This window comes from Euprymna scolopes, chromosome 41 (genome assembly GCF_053919585.1).
Source record: "Euprymna scolopes isolate OS-2025 chromosome 41, ASM5391958v1, whole genome shotgun sequence".
Classification (NCBI taxonomy): domain Eukaryota; kingdom Metazoa; phylum Mollusca; class Cephalopoda; order Sepiida; family Sepiolidae; genus Euprymna; species Euprymna scolopes.
Genome location: NC_136522.1, coordinates 67,387,215 through 67,405,952, shown reverse-complemented (window position 1 = coordinate 67,405,952; position 18,738 = coordinate 67,387,215). Strand labels below are relative to the sequence as shown.

Below are 18,738 nucleotides of genomic sequence, written 5' to 3'. Positions count from 1 at the left end.
CCTTCAGGATAATATCACTTTTTACAATTGATTTTTCCAAGTACTCTAACCACTGCGCCACGGCTCCTTCCTTATTTTTATACAAGAAACAACCATCGAATTGTTTTTCTTGCTTAAAAATTACCTCTGCTACTCAAGGATAAAACTTTTTTTTACAACTGTTTCACAAGAATGGAGATATCTTAATAACAGGTGTGACCTGTGACCCTGTTGATATTGTTTACAGCTTGGGTCACCAAGGTCAGTAAACAGTGCTATAGACAAAACTGTCGAAAGATATTTCTAGAATTTGGAAACACAAACATCAAATCCGTTGCCAAGGTCGCTGGAAAAATGGTAGGATCCTTCTATTGATCCAGTAGATATCTCCCTGCTGATACAATTCTCTATCTATATAAGAGCCAGGTACATCCAAGGATGGGGTACTGTTGCCACATCTGGGCAGGAGCTGCTAGAAAAGACTTATCCTGCCTTGATAGAGTTCAAAATAGACTTTGTAGCCTCGTAGGGGATGTCCTTTTCTCTTCCTTACAACCTTTTTCTCACGGAAGAGATGTTGCAAGTCGGTCTCTGCTTTATCGTTATTTTCATGGCAAGTGCTCGACTGATCTCTAATCTATGGCCCACCCCTTGAATATATCCATATAAGAAGATTTATTGTTGGCTAGTCTTTGAAGTGGTATTTTTTTTAAGTTTCTTACATTAACTGGTTTCATGCCTTGTTTGAAACGATTTCTATAAATAAGAAAAAAACTGCTACAAACGCTTTAAAAATTACTTAAGAGATATCTTTTGTATTTCAGTTTTTTCCTTGTATAATTACATATGTGTGCATATGAGTAGCCAGTTTTTTTATTTCATTTTTTTTTTTTAGAGTTAATATTCATAGACAGTGATTCACTAATGTTTGGAAGTCTGAATGTCATGATGGGTGTGCCAGCCGTGTCGGAGGACAACTATATGGGGAAATATTTTTATTTAATTGTATTTCACCTTTTATTTATAATAATACTTTAATTTATGAAGCTCAATGTAATTACAGAGCATACACAAATAAATGACAAAAGTCTATATTTCAAATTTCAAGATGTTGACTATCTTACCGTTTTTATGGACATGATTACAAAAATCCGAAAATTGGAAAAGAAGTTGCAATTATTTTCCACCTGGCATAACAAACTGAAAAATAATTGTATCTTCTCTCCCAATTTCGGATTTTGTAATCATGCCCATATTCCTTAATTTTAAAATCGAGTTCCTTTTCTTCTGATGTTAAAAGTTGACATAATAATTACATGAATGATTCTACGCTACTAAACAGGTGTCGTCAAGAATTGTGCAGAAATAAACGGTAAGATGGTTAACATCTTGAAATTTGGAATATAGACTTTTGTCATTTATATATATGTTTTTAAAATAACTGTTGCTTGAACATCAGCATTGTTTCCAACAATACCTTCATTGGATGATGACTCTGGGTTCAGGCATGCTTTCAGGGCCGAAACATCATGTCCACTAGCCAGTGTTAAGTTGTTACCGTTCTGTGGGATTACCATATCCATGATGATGCAGATAGAGCCTTGGTTTGTATTTTCTTATGTATTTTTTTTTGTCTGATCGATAAAGACCAAGATTATTTAAGAATGCAGAGGTTGTATTAGCAATACAGGAAATACAATGGTTTCCCCAGCTGTTTCCGACACATTTTTCTCATAGATCGTCATATTTTTCCAATTTGCACTGGTGCGCCCAGTCAAAATCATATATACCTCTTTTAAGCCTACAATCTTCATTTGCTTTATAGAAGATTCTGCTCAGTCTCGAAAGACATTGAAAAACCCCTGTGACAATAGCTGCACGTGTAATTATGAAGCAAGGGTTGCGCAATCATCAACCACGCCTCTCCTGAATCGATATTGCTTGAGTCCAGTGGCAAGGAGAAGTGCTGGACAACTGGAAACAATGCCGAGATAAGCGGAGAGTACATACAGCACTTGGAATTAAAAAATGGTCACTCATTTTAGTACTGACCAAGCTCAACGTTGCTTAACTTTGGTAATCTAACGGGAACTGGTGTGTCAATGTAATTATGCCGTATAAAGATAACCATTTGTGTTTGCTGTGCAATCTTTTGATATCCTTATTTTGGTTTAAATCTTCAATTTGAAGTCTAATCCCGATACTGATAAGAGTTTATTAAAAAAAAATCTCTATATCTATAAAAGTGAACGTGTCTGTGTGTGTGTGTCTGTACATTTCCCTACACAATAACGCTGTCAATTTTAAGTCTACAGACTCGAAATTTGATACACAGGGTACTGAGATTTGGGAAAATCTTTGTAATCCGTTTTCGGCCAAAAATTTGGCTGTTAAGGGGGTCAAAGTTCAACGATTTGCCCTTTGAGAACTCTACCAAACTCCGAAAATTTTGGGTATAAACAATTGAAATTTTAGATATAAGTTCCTTGGACATGAATCTAACTTAACTTGATTTGAGCCCAAAACAATAAATGTTAAGGGATCATAATAGATGTCTCAAAGTTAAAAAAAATTGACCGCTTTTTTCTTTTTTTTTTTTTTGCTCAACATACACCTCCAAACAGCCGGGCAACACCAGGCTGAAATGCTAGTAAAAAAAAAAAAAAAAAAAAATTACATCGTCTCAGCAACGATCGTATACTGATTGGTAATGTTGAATTCTTGAATTCTTACATGATGTATGCATATGGCTGGCCTGCCGGCTAATTATGACATGCTACTTTTTTTTATACAAGATATTTTCTTTAAATGTATTTTTTGTCTTGTTAACTTTTATGCGATTGAAAAACTAATTGTTAAGTAGCTTTTTTTTTAGGAAAAAACTGAATTGGAGTTAAAACAGAGTTATCAGACAGCATTTTTTTTCTTTTTTTTTAAATGGAAGCGATTTAAGGTTTTTTTTTTTCTTTTGTAAAATTAATATTCAGGGAAATTCTGCTGGAAATTCTGCAATCCTAAATATAAAATTGATGCAATATTTGTACCAGATGTCATGGTTAACTCCACCCTCTTTTGCCTTGTGTAAATTTCATGGTCTTCAGAAAAAAAAAAATTATTAATCCAGCTATCATTATAGATAGTGAGTCACTGATGTTCAGGGTCCACATGTTTGGGTTAAGAGTGTCAGCTGTGTCTGAGGATGGCAGACATATATATAATTTATAAAGATAAAACAATCTTTATACAAGAACCTATTATGATACAAAAAGCTTTACATGGATAATTGGAGCAATTAATATAAGAAATAAAGGATGACTATTCAAAGTTAAATAAAACTATTAAATCATAAAGTCAAGAAAAAGTGTTTAGGTCATGGTATTTCGAAGCCTTATGCTTTTCATCAGAATAGAAGAAAAAAAGCCAGTTTTATACATAAAAAAATAAGCTGGCATAAGGACATTAGCTTAGAAATTAAATAAAGATGGACTATGTGAATAGAAGCAGGTTTATAATAAAAATAGAGACAAGATAGAGCATATGTGGCCATCTATATAATAGGGAGAGACATATAGAAAAGTATAAAACTACATATAAATTTTCTGGGGGGGGGAAGTTTTCCAAGGAGGGGGGGGCAGAGATAGAAGCTCAAATATAAAAGAAATATATAAAAATACATACAAAGTACAGTGAAAAATGCAAAAATGAAAGGAAAAATGGAATAAAAATAAACTAAAAAAACAAAAAATAAAAATAAAAAACAGATACTTTTCAGGGATTTAACTAAATCTCTAAAGTGTGGACTACTCTATTTTATTTTTTTTGCTGTTTTCATTTTCAGAAGATTTAAAAGGGGAGACAATCAAATATTTATGATTTTTCAAGTAATTTAAAACAAATTCAGTAAAGTAACAAAATAAAATAACAGAAACCATTATTTACTGAAATATTTATTGAATGAATTTAATTTTTTTTTTATTTACTGTATGAGCAACAGTATTTCAAATTATTTTTTTTAATTTACTAAAATGTAATAGTCTATATGTAAAAATAATTAATTTTAATATAAATATTTTTTAAATGCACAAATAATATATAACATTCAGTTTAGAATATTATGAAATGGATGAAATGTACGATATATACATTTTTTTAAAAAATTTCCTTCCTTTGAAAATTGTAATGCTGGGTATGGGGCAGTCAAACCAGCTGCCAAGATTGCCCTGCTTTTTATTGAAATCAACCGAGAGCTCTTTTTAGTATCCTCGCTGTTCCCTTAAGTGCAATTGTCTGGATCTCTTTTGCACTTGGTTCATCAGGAATATTAGGTAGGACTTCAGGTTCTTCTTCATAAACCCTGTGGCACCTATAATAACTGGTATGATTGATATCTCCTTAAGATTCCGGTTTCCTTTCATATCATACACGAGACCTTGATATTTGGTCTGTTTCTCTCTTTCAGCTCTGTTCAGACCTCCATCATTAGAGACACTCACTTCAACCAAGGTTGCAACTCTCTTCGACTTATCCCACATAACTATGTCAGGTTTGACAGCAGCATTTTCAAGGTAGGTGGCTGTAGAGATTACATGGTCATAATGTATGGTATATAAGTCATTTCCAACTGTTTTTTCAGGTTGATGTTCCCAGGGCTTGCTGCTACACTGGATGTTTAATTTTTTACAGATGGTTCCGTGAATGTACTTACATACTCCATCATATCTTGCTGTGTAGTTGCCGTCCCCCAAAAGAACCTTGCAACTTGATATCAGATGACTCACACTTTCCAATTTTGTATGGCAGAACCTGCATTTGTTGTCATTACTGATACCGGCCATCTTCTTAAATACTTCCGGTTAGCTAAAATGAATTTGTGCCAATCATTTTTTAAAAGTTGGTGAAATAATTTAATCTTTGCCCCAGAATTAGATAAAACTTTGGAAAGCCTGTCCCGAATACTGACGATTATTGTCCGTCATGATTTTGTCTGGACAAAAAAAAAAAAAAATTTTCTGTCACTGCTTTGCTGTTTTTTTTTTTTTTTTTTTTTTTTTTTTTTACTTGGAGTTCACCTCTTATCAAGGCCCAATGGCCACTCAGGGATAAGGGTTATTGTGTGTAGAGTAATCAAAGGGATAGTGTAGCAATAGTATTGGAGAATTGGTAAGGTGTCATTACTTGGGGGGGGGGGGCGGTTCATCAGGAATTTGTTTGTGTTGGACTTGAAGACATCCAGGTTGAAGTCGGGAGGGAAACAGGCAAGCGGAACAGAGTTCCACAGGCGTGCAGTTCTACGAAAGAAGCTTTGTTCATGGTATCTACGTTTTGATTTAGGCACAGATAGGGAGTGGGGAAAATTATTGACAGTGGTTTCAGCTAGTCGGGTGTTTTTTTGAGAAAGATTGGCGAGGGGGGACCAGAGAATGGAGCTCAGACGAGCACCTGCCATGGAAATGACGATAGAACAATGACAGGCTCGCTACGTCTCTTCTGTGGGAAAGAGGTTGCAGGGTAGAGAAAAGGGCACCCCCCACCAAGCCACGGAGTCTATTTTGTACTCCGTCAAGGCAGGATAGGCTATTTTTTGCAGCTCCCGCTCAGATGTGGCAGCAGTACTCCACTAAACTGGGAATGGGTAAAGGAGTTATACTAAGTGGTTATTGGTGTTGACATTTCATCGACGACTGGGTACTTTGAATAATTGTCTGTAGTGAGCAGGAATTGCTGTCCGTCAATCTCGAATAAGTCTGATGCGATGAAATTCCAAGGCAGAGATGGGATGTCACGTGGGTGCAGTGGTTCGTGTTAGTGTGCATCTTGGTGTTTCTGGCAGAGTGTGCACAACTTGCACATCTTTTCAAGGATAAGTGGAGCAAATTAATGAAAGAAATAGAGGATGACAATTCAAAATTAAATAAAACTATTGAATCATCAAAACTTTACCCAGTACATGTCTTCTCTTGTGAGTCAGCATGTTTTCTCTATACATTGATGGACTTGGTGGAGATGTTATAGGATGTCCTCCCTCAAGGAGTCCAGGAGGAGTACTTGTTGGTCCTAGGGAAAGGATTCCAGATTTGATGGCAAATTAGTCATGGACGCACCAATATGATCGGATCAGGTAATTCATGGAAATTCTTCGGTCATCCTTGGTATATATGATATTAACAAGATTCATGGTTGTAGCCTTTACTTTTTTTGATGGTTGTTGTTATAGTCGACAGATGGATTTTTTTTTTAAATATTTTGTTTTAAGCAAAAATGCCAGTCGACTATTTTAACAAGCAGTAAATTCAGTAAGTAATATTGTTTTTGCTTAAAAAGGACATAAAAAAAAAACTGTCTGTCGCCTCAAGCACCAAGAAAATATTTAAAAATTAAATAAGCGTACTTATGCGTTTACATTATCGTGCTGAAATAATGTTATTATTTAGAAAGCCATTCTTAATATGAGGAAGGGAAAACGTTTTGTAACTTTTCTGGGTTAAGTCCAAAAATTCAGTATGCAATGTTAAGACGCCGGAAATGGACTTGGTTTAGCTAAAATATGGAACGGAAGTCATTAAGCATGAAATGAAATACGAAACCATATAGAACCACATTGTTTCATCGTGAAACAATAAAACTTAAAAAAAAAAAAACTTAGTTTTTACATTTCTATAAATATTTTTAAAAACTGTGCCGCCAATATGGTAACTTGGAGGCTTTACTGTGAGATATTATCCCACCTCGGTTTTGCTCTTGGCAGAATGAAAGAAAGCAATCACAAATCACAACAGGTTCACCTTTTAAACATCAATATAAATTTTATTAAAGATGTGCCATCTTTAGCTTTCTGCCGTAACAGAGCTGGTAACACCCGTAAGAGTAGTAGTTCATGATTTATCTTTGCGTTTGCAGGATTCAAGATTCTCGCTGTTCGAAGAATAGTAGCAACAAGTCGATAAGTTAAGTGATACCTTTTTTTTTTTTTTTTTACATGGGGGTCACCACTTATCAAGGCCCGAAGGCCACTCAGGGATAAGGGTTATTGCGTGTACAGTACGTTAGTATTGGGAATTTGATAAAGAGTCTTACTTAAGAGGGCGGTTCCAAGGATAAATGCTGCGAATCCGGTAGTCATTATGGAGTTCACTGTAAATAACTGTCCGAATGGCGGACACATGGCAGGTCAAAATGTAGACCTTAAAATCGTCTCAGAGAGACATTATATGTAATGATGAGAGTCAATCAAATCGTAGAGCACAACGGTGTGCGATGAATATAATATTTTGCCCGACATAAGGGCATTGGTATTTGCAAATGATAAAAATGATAACATTTTGCCTTATGTTAGGGCATTAATACATCTCCATGAGACAAAAGGGTTTGAGGCTCCATGCCTCAGATAAAGAGATGAGTTTTCACGTCCATTCGACTTGCTGTCTTTTGGAAAACTGGCGCGACCTGAAACATAAAAATAGCACGAAAAATACGACTCGGCAGTTAATAACAACAATCAATTTAATAAGTCCAAACAAAATCGTAGGTGGTCAAACTGACCAATGAGGAGCCTGCTTAATTCTGCAGAATTTCTCACATTATTTCTGTCATATCTTTTTTTTTTTTTACAAGGTAGTCACCACTTATCAAGGGCCGGAAGTCACTTGGGGATAAGGGTTATTGCGGGTACAGTATGTTAGTATTGGAGATTTGATAAAGTGTCTTACTTAAGGGAGCAGTTCATCATTGGACTTGAAGACATTCAGATTTTAGTCAGGGAGGACACAGGCAACCGAAACAGAGTTCCACAGGCGTGCACTTCTAAGAAAGAAGCTTTGTTCATGGAATCTACGTTTTGATTTTGGCACAGATAAGGAGTGGGGAAAATTTTTGACAGTGGTTTCAGCTAGATGGGTGTTTATCGTGAAAGATTGGCGAGGGGGGACCAGAGATTGGAGCTCAGACGAGCACCTGCCATGGTAGTAACGATAAAACAAAGACAGGCTCACAACGTCTCTCCTGTGGGAGAGAGGTTGTAGGGAAGAGAAAAGGGCATCACCCACTAGGCCACAAAGTCTATTTTGTACTCTGTCAAGGCAGGATAGGCTGTTTTTAGCAACTCCTGCCCAGATGTGGCAGAAGTACACCATCCTTGGACGTACTTGGCTTTTATACAGATAGAGAATTGCATCAAGGGCGAGATATCTTCTGGAGCGGTAGAAGGATCCTACCATTTTTCCAGCGATCTTGGCAACTGACTTGATGTACGTATTCCATTTCAGGTCAGGAGTAAAGGTCAAGCCCAGAAGCTTATCAAAACATGGAGCTTCGCCTAGACGAGAGCCACCCATTGCAATTGATGCCAGATGGGGATCAGAGCGTTGATGATGTAAAGATAGGAGCTTGGTTTTAGATGCATTAAAAGTAACCAGACACCTCCTCCCGCACTGTACCACGCGCTCAAGATCAGAGGAGAGAGAATCAAAGAGAACTTTGTCATTTACGGCCTTTGATGTGTTGCCATAGATGGTCATGTCATCAGCATAGATGTCAACGAATGATTTAAGTATGTGTTTTGGGAGATCATTGATGTATATCAGGAAGAGAGTTGGGCCTAGGATGAACCCCTGAGGGACTCCAGCATTAATACTATGGGCCTCTGATTTCTACCCATCAACCACTACTCTTATGAGCCTATCAGAGAGAAATGATTTAATGATTGAGAAAACATTTCCAGTTAATACCGTAGCTGGAAATCTTGTGAAGTAGGCCTTTATGCCTTATCAAAGGCCTTTGATATGTCAAGAGCAATTACCCTAGAAAGGAAGTCTTTGTCAATAGATTCACTAATCCTATGAGATATAACAGTTAACACATCTGCTGGAGATCTGGCAGAACAGAAACCATATTGCATGTCACTAAGAAGGCTATTTCTGCTGAGGTGGTTGACTACTTCTCTATTTAATATGGATTCCAGCAGCCTACTCATGACACACAGGAGACTTATTGGTCTGTACTGAGAGGGAGATGACTTATCACCTGAATTCTTAAATACAGGGCATACTGATGAGGTTTTCCAGAGTGTTGAGAAGCATTTCTCTTTAAGGCAACGCTTAAACAGTTTTGTAAGTGTGGGAGCAAGTTCTAGTTGAAGCTTTTTCAGCACAATGATTGGAATGCCGTCAGGGCCAGTTGCTTTACTGAAATCAAGGTTTTTGATTAGCTAGGTGACCTCACGCACAGATATTTGTATGTTGCAGAGTGTTTTCCGTTATAGGAGGAAATACGGGGAGTTTATGGCCTTCGTCGCATAGGGTAGAGTTAGCTGCAAAGTTCTTGGCAAATAGTTTGGCCTTATCTGATGCTGACGAGATGACCTCAGGTCCCTTGATGATGGTTGGGATAGAACGCATGCTTCTGTTCAGGATCCTGTTTGCTATTTGCCAAAACTGGTGGGAACCAAGCCGCTGATCAGCTACTTTGGATTTAACGGACTGAGCATATAGCTCTCTTGCATTTTTTATTACTCTTTTGCAGTGGTTGCTGGCAGTCCTGAAGGCAGGTTTAGTCTCAGTGCATCTATTACATTGGTAGTTATGGAAAAAGTGATTTCTGTGCGCAATGGCAGCTGCATATTCTGGGGAGAACCATGGCTGGCTATTAGGTTTTTGTTGGACTTTTTTGGATTGTATGAATCGGTCTATGCCTACAATTAGCCATTGGTCAGGTCTGATACTATGGAGGACACATCCTTTTTAAACATGGAATGCAGGGGTAGATCAGATATAAGTTTACGGAAGCTATCCCAGTCAGCCGTAGAGTATCAATATACAGATGGTGGAGAGATACATCTGAAGACTTATTGCATCTTGTTTTTATCTTAACTGATGCAACCGAATGATCGGAAGATCCCAGAGGAGACAGAACGGAACTTGAACATAGCTCAGAAGAAGTTGGATGAATTCATGTGAGGAGAAAGAGTGGACTCAAATAAATTCAGCTTTGTTGCATCTTTTCCATTTATCCATTTTAACAAACTTTTTTATACAAATGTTTAAAATATTTTTTGTTTTTATATAACGCGAAAATTGTTAATAAAAAAAAACTAATCATACATTATTTATGACAAAATTAAAGACAAATATATTATTTCAAAAAGACACATTTCAAAAAAGACACACATTATTAATTAGGTTCACTATAATAATCGATAGAGTAATTGCCTCTATAATAATAAATGCATAATCTGCATGAATTCTGTGATAAAACTTGTTAAAGATATAAATATATTATTTCCAAAAAGTAATTTCAACACAAAAAGTGTTAATAAAAAACTTTCGTACATATTTGCGACAAAATTCTGTGATAAAACTTGTGAAAAACATAAATATATTATTTAAAAAAAGACAACATTTATAAAAATGTAAATACTAAAAATTCTATTTTTTCGTGATAAAACAAATGTCAAAAGAGAAAACTATTTATAGAAATGTAAAGAATAAAAATTCTCATTTTTTTTAGTGATAACACAAATGTTAGAATATATATATATATATGTAAAAAAAAATGAAAGTTTATCATTTTTTTATGGTTTCATTAGCACAACTAAAATAATAGCACTTCAGATAAAAAAAAAAAACAATGATTTCTACTATTTTTTTTGTCAATTCTAATAAGTTACAATGGTAGTTTCGAAATTATGCAGTCAAAATTACCTGACTATCACTGAATTATTAAAAAAAAAAAAGAAAAAAAAAGCAACTTTAATCGTGTTAGCAGGTGAAAAATTGCTGCGGCCATCTATAATATAAACCTCACCTGTCTGTTTAAATGTATGTATGTTTGTATGTCTGCCTAAAACTTTCGACAGAGACAACGGATTTTCACCAGAACGGTTATCGTTTTGAAGCTTGACCTTTCGGACGACAAATATCTAACAATTGGCTAAAAACATTAATTCCTTCACCCTCAACTGAGCACTTTTCTACAAGGAAGGGTCGCTTTTTTCACCGATATTTTTTTAAAGTTATCCACTCTTTTCAATTGACTAACCTTAATTTAAACCTTCGCCAATTCCTGTTTGACGATGGACGCAATAGCAAAGAAGTCAGGGTTTTTTTTTTTTTTTTTTTTAATACATTCTTTTCCTTTTTCGCGATACGGGTTCGAGCCTGTCTGCCTACTACTACTTTTTTTTTTTTTTTTTGCTCAACACACACCTCCAAACACCCGGGCAACGCCAGGCACGGAAAATTATCTTCCTTTGAATTCTTTCGTATCTTACGATCGTTTTCATCAAATTTCTTTTCTTAATTAAATAATTTTCTACCTTGCCTTCGGGACAAGATCAAAGTGTAGTATCTGTTCCGGCAGATACTGCACTTAAGATAATTTGTACCAGTCAATGGAGGGGAAACCCTCTATACTGGGACAATTATTATTTTTGGTAACCAGAGTGACCCCTTTTAGGGGAGCTGGTTTTTACCTCACATTAAAAACGGCCTTGTGCCTAATTTGCTCAGTGGGGGAGCAAATAAATACAATAAATACCATCTTAAAAATACGAGGAATACGTAGATACCATTTTTTTTTTCATGTTACCTTCAGTATTATGAATTTCGAAATTTCGTCCTAATAGTGTAAAAGCGCCAAAATAATTTTTTGGAGTACTTAAATAGTTTAATCAAGACATTAAAAAAATGTCAATATTGAAAAAAGTTTATATTGTACATAAAATTTCACTTAATTTGATCGAATAGTTTTTTTTTTGTTTTTTGTTTTTTTTTACAGCGGAAAAACACGTTTTTATGACAGCGCGTTGAAGGTAGCCATCTTTGAATTTTTTGAACGCCACGGGAAGATCACTCAGTTTAAAGCGCCGACACTCCCTCCCCATCTTTAATACTAGCTTTTCTTCCTAAAAATCGAACCTTTGCCTCGGTATCATAAGAAATTATTTTTTCGCTGTAAAAAAAAAAAAAAAAAAAAAAAAAAAAAAAAAAAAACTAGATGAAATTAAGTGAATTTTTTTTTCGGAGAACTTAATTCTATAACAGATACGTACAATATAACTTTTATTTTTTCTCTCGATATCTTCATTTTTTAATGTCTTGATTAAAGTGTACAAGTACCATTTTCAAAAATTATATCCATATGGTTTCGTATAATGTTTAGTGGCTTCCGTTCCGTTCCATATTTAGGTAAACCGAGTTTAAAAGTTTCGTAAGGTGTTAATTTAATAGAATTCATAACTCTACAAATAAAACCAATAAAGTTTTTAAACTTTTTAAAACATATCCGCGTTCCGTTAAAATATTTTATTCTATATCCGGTTTTCGAGTCGGCAGAAACTTTTGACCGGATAACAATGTGAAGGTCACGTAGATACGGATACACCGAGACACGCGTGTTTTTATTAAGAGATAATAAGGGATTTTTGGTATTTTTTACGATCTGTCCCAGTGTAGTATAACCCCCCCCAACCTCCCCATATTAAGAACGGCTTTCGGAATAAACACCTCCCTCAACCTCCCCATATTAAGAACGAGGTTGATTAATTCCGAAAGCCGTTCTTAACATGGGGAGGTTGGGTGTGTTTATGTTACGTTGGGGGCAGGTCGTAAAAAAAAAATAAAAATAAAAAATACCGGATGTTTTTTTATTCGATTCATCATTCTGAAATTAAAAACCTATTGTTTCGGACTGACACTTACGGTGGAATTAAAAGTAAAGAAAATACACAAAAGTGTAAAAAGTAAGACACGTACTCGTTACGGGACGAAGATATCGTATTCCAAAAATCACGTAATTTGATCAAGTAGTTTTTTTTTTTATTTACGATTAAGCGAGTCGTAGTGTTTTCGTCGGGCATGATAAAATAAGGAACAGACAACTAAAATCGAAGTGCCGAAGTGAAAAATCAATCTCATGTTTAATACAGTGTAAGAGACTTCTCTTCTATCCGGTTTTACACTTATATCCGGATGATCCTGTAACACAGGCTCTTATTTGTGACGAGAGAAAATCTTTTATATTCGTTTTTCTGATATTCGGGCCACACTGTACAAAATACAGTTTAGTAGTAAAATCCTTAAAAATCATAAATTTTGATTTTCTTCGTTAAAAAAAAAAAAAAAATAAAATAAAATAAAAAAAAATATATTTAATCGATTTACGTAATTTTTGGAATATGACATCTTCGTTAAAGACTTTTCTGTATTTTATTTACTTTTAATTGTCGCAATAAGTGCAAATTTGAATAATCACCAAAATGTTTTGAAAAGAAAACAAACAATAATTCAAACTGGGATATCTTGAACTTTTCAGCTTTAAAATGGCTACTACTATTTAAACAGCATTAGTTACTTCAGGGCAATTCGGAAGCTTAACTTATCGTTCTAAGAAAGGTAATTATTGTACTAAGAATTGCAAAAAAAAAAAAAAAAAAAAAATACTTCATTTAATGGAACGAAGTTGGGTGTTTGTACACCTATGTTACCGCGCTATTTAATAATATTTTCAAATCTTACGATATTTTTTGTTTATTCAATCGTTAGGTGGAAGTACAGAATAACTACAAAACACCCTCCTCTCCCAAGTTAAGAACGGTTTTCTAAATAATAACGTTATTATTTCGGCACGGTAACATAGATGCACAACTACCCAGTTATTCCAAATTGCCACTTAGCCAACAAAACAAAACGGGGGCGGGGCCGAAAACAAAAATACAACAAAATAAATGTTACTAGGGCTAGATAAGTTACTCTTCTACCTACCTGGATACGTTTTTTGATGCTTTAACTTTACTGCGGTTTTTTTTTTTTTTGTTTTTAACAAAAGTTGTGTAACTTCTGTAAAATTAAGGCGGTTTTGTTATAGCCATTTCGGTCGCCGATAATCGCTCAAAAATCAAAAAATTAACAAAACACTGGTAGAACATTACATTTTCGCGCGATTGGTGGCATTTTATTGGATGGGTTCTTATGATAATGTTTCAATTGCAGTGATCTTAAAACTGAAAAGTTCAAGATAATCAAGTTTAAATAATTGCTTCAAGATAATCTTAAACTTAACTTTACAAAAAAAAAAAAAAAAAAGATAAGATTATATTGATTAGAGAGAGGGTCATTTAAAAATATTTTATTGGTCTTTGATGAGATGGGGGGTATTTTTATTTAAATTAAAGTGCGCATATATATATATATATATATATATAGTAAGTTAGAAAAATATATAGGCATAAGCCTGAAGAATCCTAGTGTGGATGAAACGCGGAATATTCTGTGTAGCTTAATTGCCATATATATTTTTCTAACTTACTACCTAACTCTACCTACGTATTGTGAGCACTGTAGTGTTGAAGTAAATAGTTTACGCATAAAATTATACTTTCGTATATTAATTTATGTGATTAAATGAAGTAGTCATATATTACAAAGTTTCGTACACAAATTATATATATATATATATATATATATATATATATATATATATATATATATACACACACATGATTTACCTGATGACTAACGTGTTAATATTTGAAAAAAGTTATTCATATATTATATAGGTGCTAGTGCAGAGAGTGATCCGCGCTATTTTTTACATCGTATTTCCAAGTTTAATTAAAGTTTTATGATATATATATATATATATATATATATATATATATATATATATATATATGTATATATATATTATATAAACACACACATATACACTTACCTTCTCTTAAACGAGTTTGAAGAAAGATCCGACATTGTTTAAAAGGTCCGTAAAAACTTTTGAAAAAAACAAACAAACAAAAAGAAACTTTTCTCTCTTTAGAACAATAAAACTTTTTTTTTTTTTTTTTTTTTCAGATTCTTGTTTTTCTTGTTTTTCAGATTTTATCAATCTATTGCCTGTATAACAGATGAAATGAGGAAGAAAGATCCCTTGATCATGTCCGGGAGATCTTTCTCTAAGTTGAAATCTAAAAAAAAAAAAAAAAAACAAGTGACTTCTACGCCAGGAAACGGGTCAACAACAACTTGCTTCTGACGGAATGTAAACGGCGTTAAAAGAATCCGTGCGACGCGCATCTGTCAGTCACAGTCAGTGCTTGCTGGGTTTTCTGCTATTTCTGCGTATTTTCCCCTCCCCTCAATGTACCCGTGTACCCAAAATACTGTTTTCCTCCTTATTCTAATAAAATAAAAGTAAAAGTTATAATCCATATAAATTACATTTCTCGTGTGTCTACGTGACTTACACATTATTATTTTTTTTTCCTCATTAACTTTTTTTTTTATGTACTTACTTATGCAGAATACAGACAGCATCATCCTCGGCATATTTTGGGCTAGTTACGTAAACTGCTGGACAACGCCGCACGAAAATTTCATATTTTTTTTGTCTTGTTTGTCTTTTTTTTTTCTTGTTTTTATTTATTTATTTATTTTTAACGAAAACGATGGTCAATGTTTAAAACGTTACGGTAATTTCAATAAAAAATAAAGGTACTTGTACAGTTTACGGACTGTGCTCTGAACTAATAACTTTATTACTTAGAAAGCCATTCATAGCATAGGGAGGGAAGGGATTTTTATTTTTTTAATTGTTTTTTTTTTTTATATATAGAAATCGCTCCAAACAAGGCATGAAGAAGCTTTAAAAAAGATGAAAAAATATTACTTCAAGGTAAAAAAAAAAAAAAAAAAAAAAAAAAAAAAAAAAAAGCCAACGGTAAGTATTAGATGGAGAGATTCCAACCCAAAAAAAACAACAACTCTTTCTCCTTTGTCAGAAATATCGTTCATGGAATGTGAGGAAGGTTCAAATGCCAACTAAATACTCAGTTTTCCAAAGTTGATTTTTAGGTTTGTTTGGGTCTATTTTGAACGAATATCACATTTAAAACTGTCGCTAACAAATAGTTCTTTTATTATATTAAAACCTTTATTATTTAATGAATTCTCTAATGGTTTTCATTGGTCGCCATTTTGGTTTTCACCTCTGATGATACAAACCAAAGCAAAGATGTGCATTTAAGTGAAAAAAAAAATGGCGACTATTGAAAATAATTAAAAATCAATTTTTGAAAGGTGAGTGTTTAATTAGTACACATTGCCGCGGTACTTTGGCCATCAAAATCAACGAACAAAATAAGGGAAGCTAGACTATTCTGTACTTTCACCTAACAAAAGATAGCGTTTGCCAATTTGATTTGTCAGTTGCAGCGATTTCTTTTCATGTTGCAAAGGTCGACGTCAAGTTCAACAACGCATGCAGGATAATTACCGGCAAGGTGAAATCGACCAACCTGCTACCTATCTACAGGATGTCCGGAAATTCTCCACCACAGATTCGTCAAGAGGTCATAGGGAAGGCAGAGTGTGACAAGCAGAACAACGACAATCGCCATTCCCTATTTGGTCACTAAGAGGTGCCGCAGCGACTACCATTTTGCAAGAGCTTTGCCATTGTCACATGCTTCGGACGAACAACAATAGAGTCCTTCCGCCTTTGTTGGTGGAATGAATCAGTCAAAGACAACAACAACGATAATAAGGCTCTTCCGACACTGAAAGAAGACCTCCCAGCAGGTTGAATTGGAAAAAGTGGATAACACTCAACTGGACTCGTGTGAAGGTTGCCAAAACATGGAACAATCTGCACAAGTGCGCTATGTACAGGACGCTCAGTGCAGATTATTGCACATCCTCCCAGACTGTCCCCTGAGCGAGGCATGCTTTGATGTAGACCTGAAGGGTGCTTTGGACAAAAACGGAGTGAAATGTTATGATGATGATGATGATAATGATGATGATGATTATGCTGATAATGATGACGATAATGATGATGATGACGACGATGATGATGATGGTGACAACGATGATGATGGTGATGATAAGGACGATGATGACGATGATGATGATGATGATGATGATGATGACTACACTGTGTGTGGAAACTTTGGCTAGAAATTAGTAATCGGACGATTCCAATATTTTTCCCGGTTATGATACAACTAGCCTGGGTGCCCGGCGTTGCCCGGGTATTTGGAGGTGTGTATAGAATAAGAGACAACGAAATGGAGTTTCATTCTATATTAATAAACAAACTTTATTTGTCATTTTCATTAGTGGCATTAGTAGAAGAGAGCGGAAAGTGTTTAATGCGTTTAAAGATAGATTTAATATATTGCCATCTTGTTGAAGGAGAGAACAGTTCAGTTCCGTTTACATGTGTTTATAGGTGGTAGCCGTCGGTACGAAGGAAGCCGGTTAAAAGAGAAAGAAAGGGCAAAGACTTCAGTGTGTATACGTATGTAGGAGCGTGCGTCCGATAGTAGAGACAGGGCAAAGACTTAGTGTCCCGTGGTAAGAAAGAGTAGGTGTGTGTGTCGGTGTGTGTTCTTTAATCTTCGTTTGGATACCGCATGTGGAAACAAATGCGAGTTTGAAAGGTCTCCATGTTAGCTTGTAGTACTCACGTTCTGCTTGGGGCCAAAGCCCAAGATGGTGTGCTTCTGGGCAAAGCAACAAGAAAGAGGATTATATGATTTCAGATTTCGCCTTTTATACATTCTGTCACGTGACTGAGAGCTGGCTTGTGATTGGACAAGCCAGGGAGAAAATGGATTTCAAATCTCAAATTGTAAGAAGGAGCTCCTGCCTGTGTTGTAGCAAGTGTCGGCTGCTACATGTGTGTTGAGCAAAAAAAGTGGCAGTAGTAGGCAGTACCGTGAAGGAGGAAAAAAATGTGAAAAAAAAAAGTGACGTCTTTGCTGTTGCACCCATCACCAAACCGGAAGTGCCGAATGTTTAAATTAAGGCTAGTCAATTGAAAAGAGGGGATGACTTTCAAAAATATCGGCAAAAAAAGTGACCCCTTCCTGTAGAGTGAAGGAATTAATGTTTTTAGCCAATATTCGATATTTGTCGTCTGAAGGGTCGAGCTTCAAAATGATACCAATATCGTGAAAATCTGTCACCTCTGTTGAATTTGTAGGCATACATACTTACATAAATACATACATTTAAACAGACGGGTGAGATTTATATTATAGATTGCTGATACTGTACTAAATTACCAATTCTTTATAAATATCTAAACATTTAACTATAGAGTTGTCATTTTTTTCCCGATTACTGTAAAAGCACATGTTTAATGTGCTTGTATTTTTGCAGATGTAAAAAATACATCGGAGATGATCTATCGATTTCAGTTTCATTAATAATTTAAAATCAATACACATTTACTTTTTTATTGTCAGCACCAACAGTGGAAGATTTTGTTTTAAACAAAATCAAATAAAAAAAGATAATTAAAAAAATAGTTTGGGCATCGGAAAATGGGCACAGATTTTTCAGTTTCTGACACCCCAAAAAGTATCAATTTTTCTGATCCCGATACCCCAAAAGTCTTGATTTTTCTGATCCCAATACTCCAAAAAGTCTCGATTTTTCTGATTCCGATATCCCAAAAGTGTCGATTTTTCTGATTCTGATACCCCAAAAAGTCTTGATTTTTCTGATTCCGATATCCCAAAAAGTCTCGATTTTTCTGATCCCAATACTCCAAAAAGTTTCGATTTTTCTGATCCCAATACTCCAAAAAGTTTCGATTTTTCTGATCCCAATACTCCAAAAAGTTTCGATTTTTCTGATCCCAATACTCCAAAAAATCTCGATTTTTCTGATTCTGATACCCCAAAAGTCTCGATTTTTTTGATCCCAATACTCCAAAAAGTCTCGATTTTTCTGATTCTGATACCCCAAAAAGTCTTGATTTTTC

The 18,738-nt window shown here is 34.8% G+C and overlaps 1 protein-coding gene and 1 long non-coding RNA gene across 3 annotated transcripts in view; one reads left to right on the top strand and one right to left on the bottom strand.

The window, feature by feature from the left end:
• Window positions 1–14,824, bottom strand: part of LOC145266586 (dual specificity mitogen-activated protein kinase kinase 6-like) — a 64,991-nt gene extending 50,167 nt beyond the window's left edge. The window contains exon 1 of one of the 2 annotated variants that reach the window (XM_080122432.1): window positions 14,683–14,824. In XM_080122432.1, the coding sequence (XP_079978558.1) occupies window positions 14,683–14,717 (35 nt within the window). In that variant the 5' untranslated portion in view covers window positions 14,718–14,824. Of the gene's footprint in view, window positions 1–13,733; window positions 13,998–14,682 lie in introns of those variants that run through there. The other variant, XM_080122433.1, reaches the window with a different exon arrangement.
• LOC145266588 (uncharacterized) lies at window positions 12,304–15,184 on the top strand. The gene is made up of 2 exons (XR_013864754.1): window positions 12,304–12,712; window positions 14,820–15,184. It is a non-coding gene; the product is annotated as an uncharacterized LOC145266588 (long non-coding RNA).
• Window positions 15,185–18,738: the final 3,554 nt, after the last annotated feature.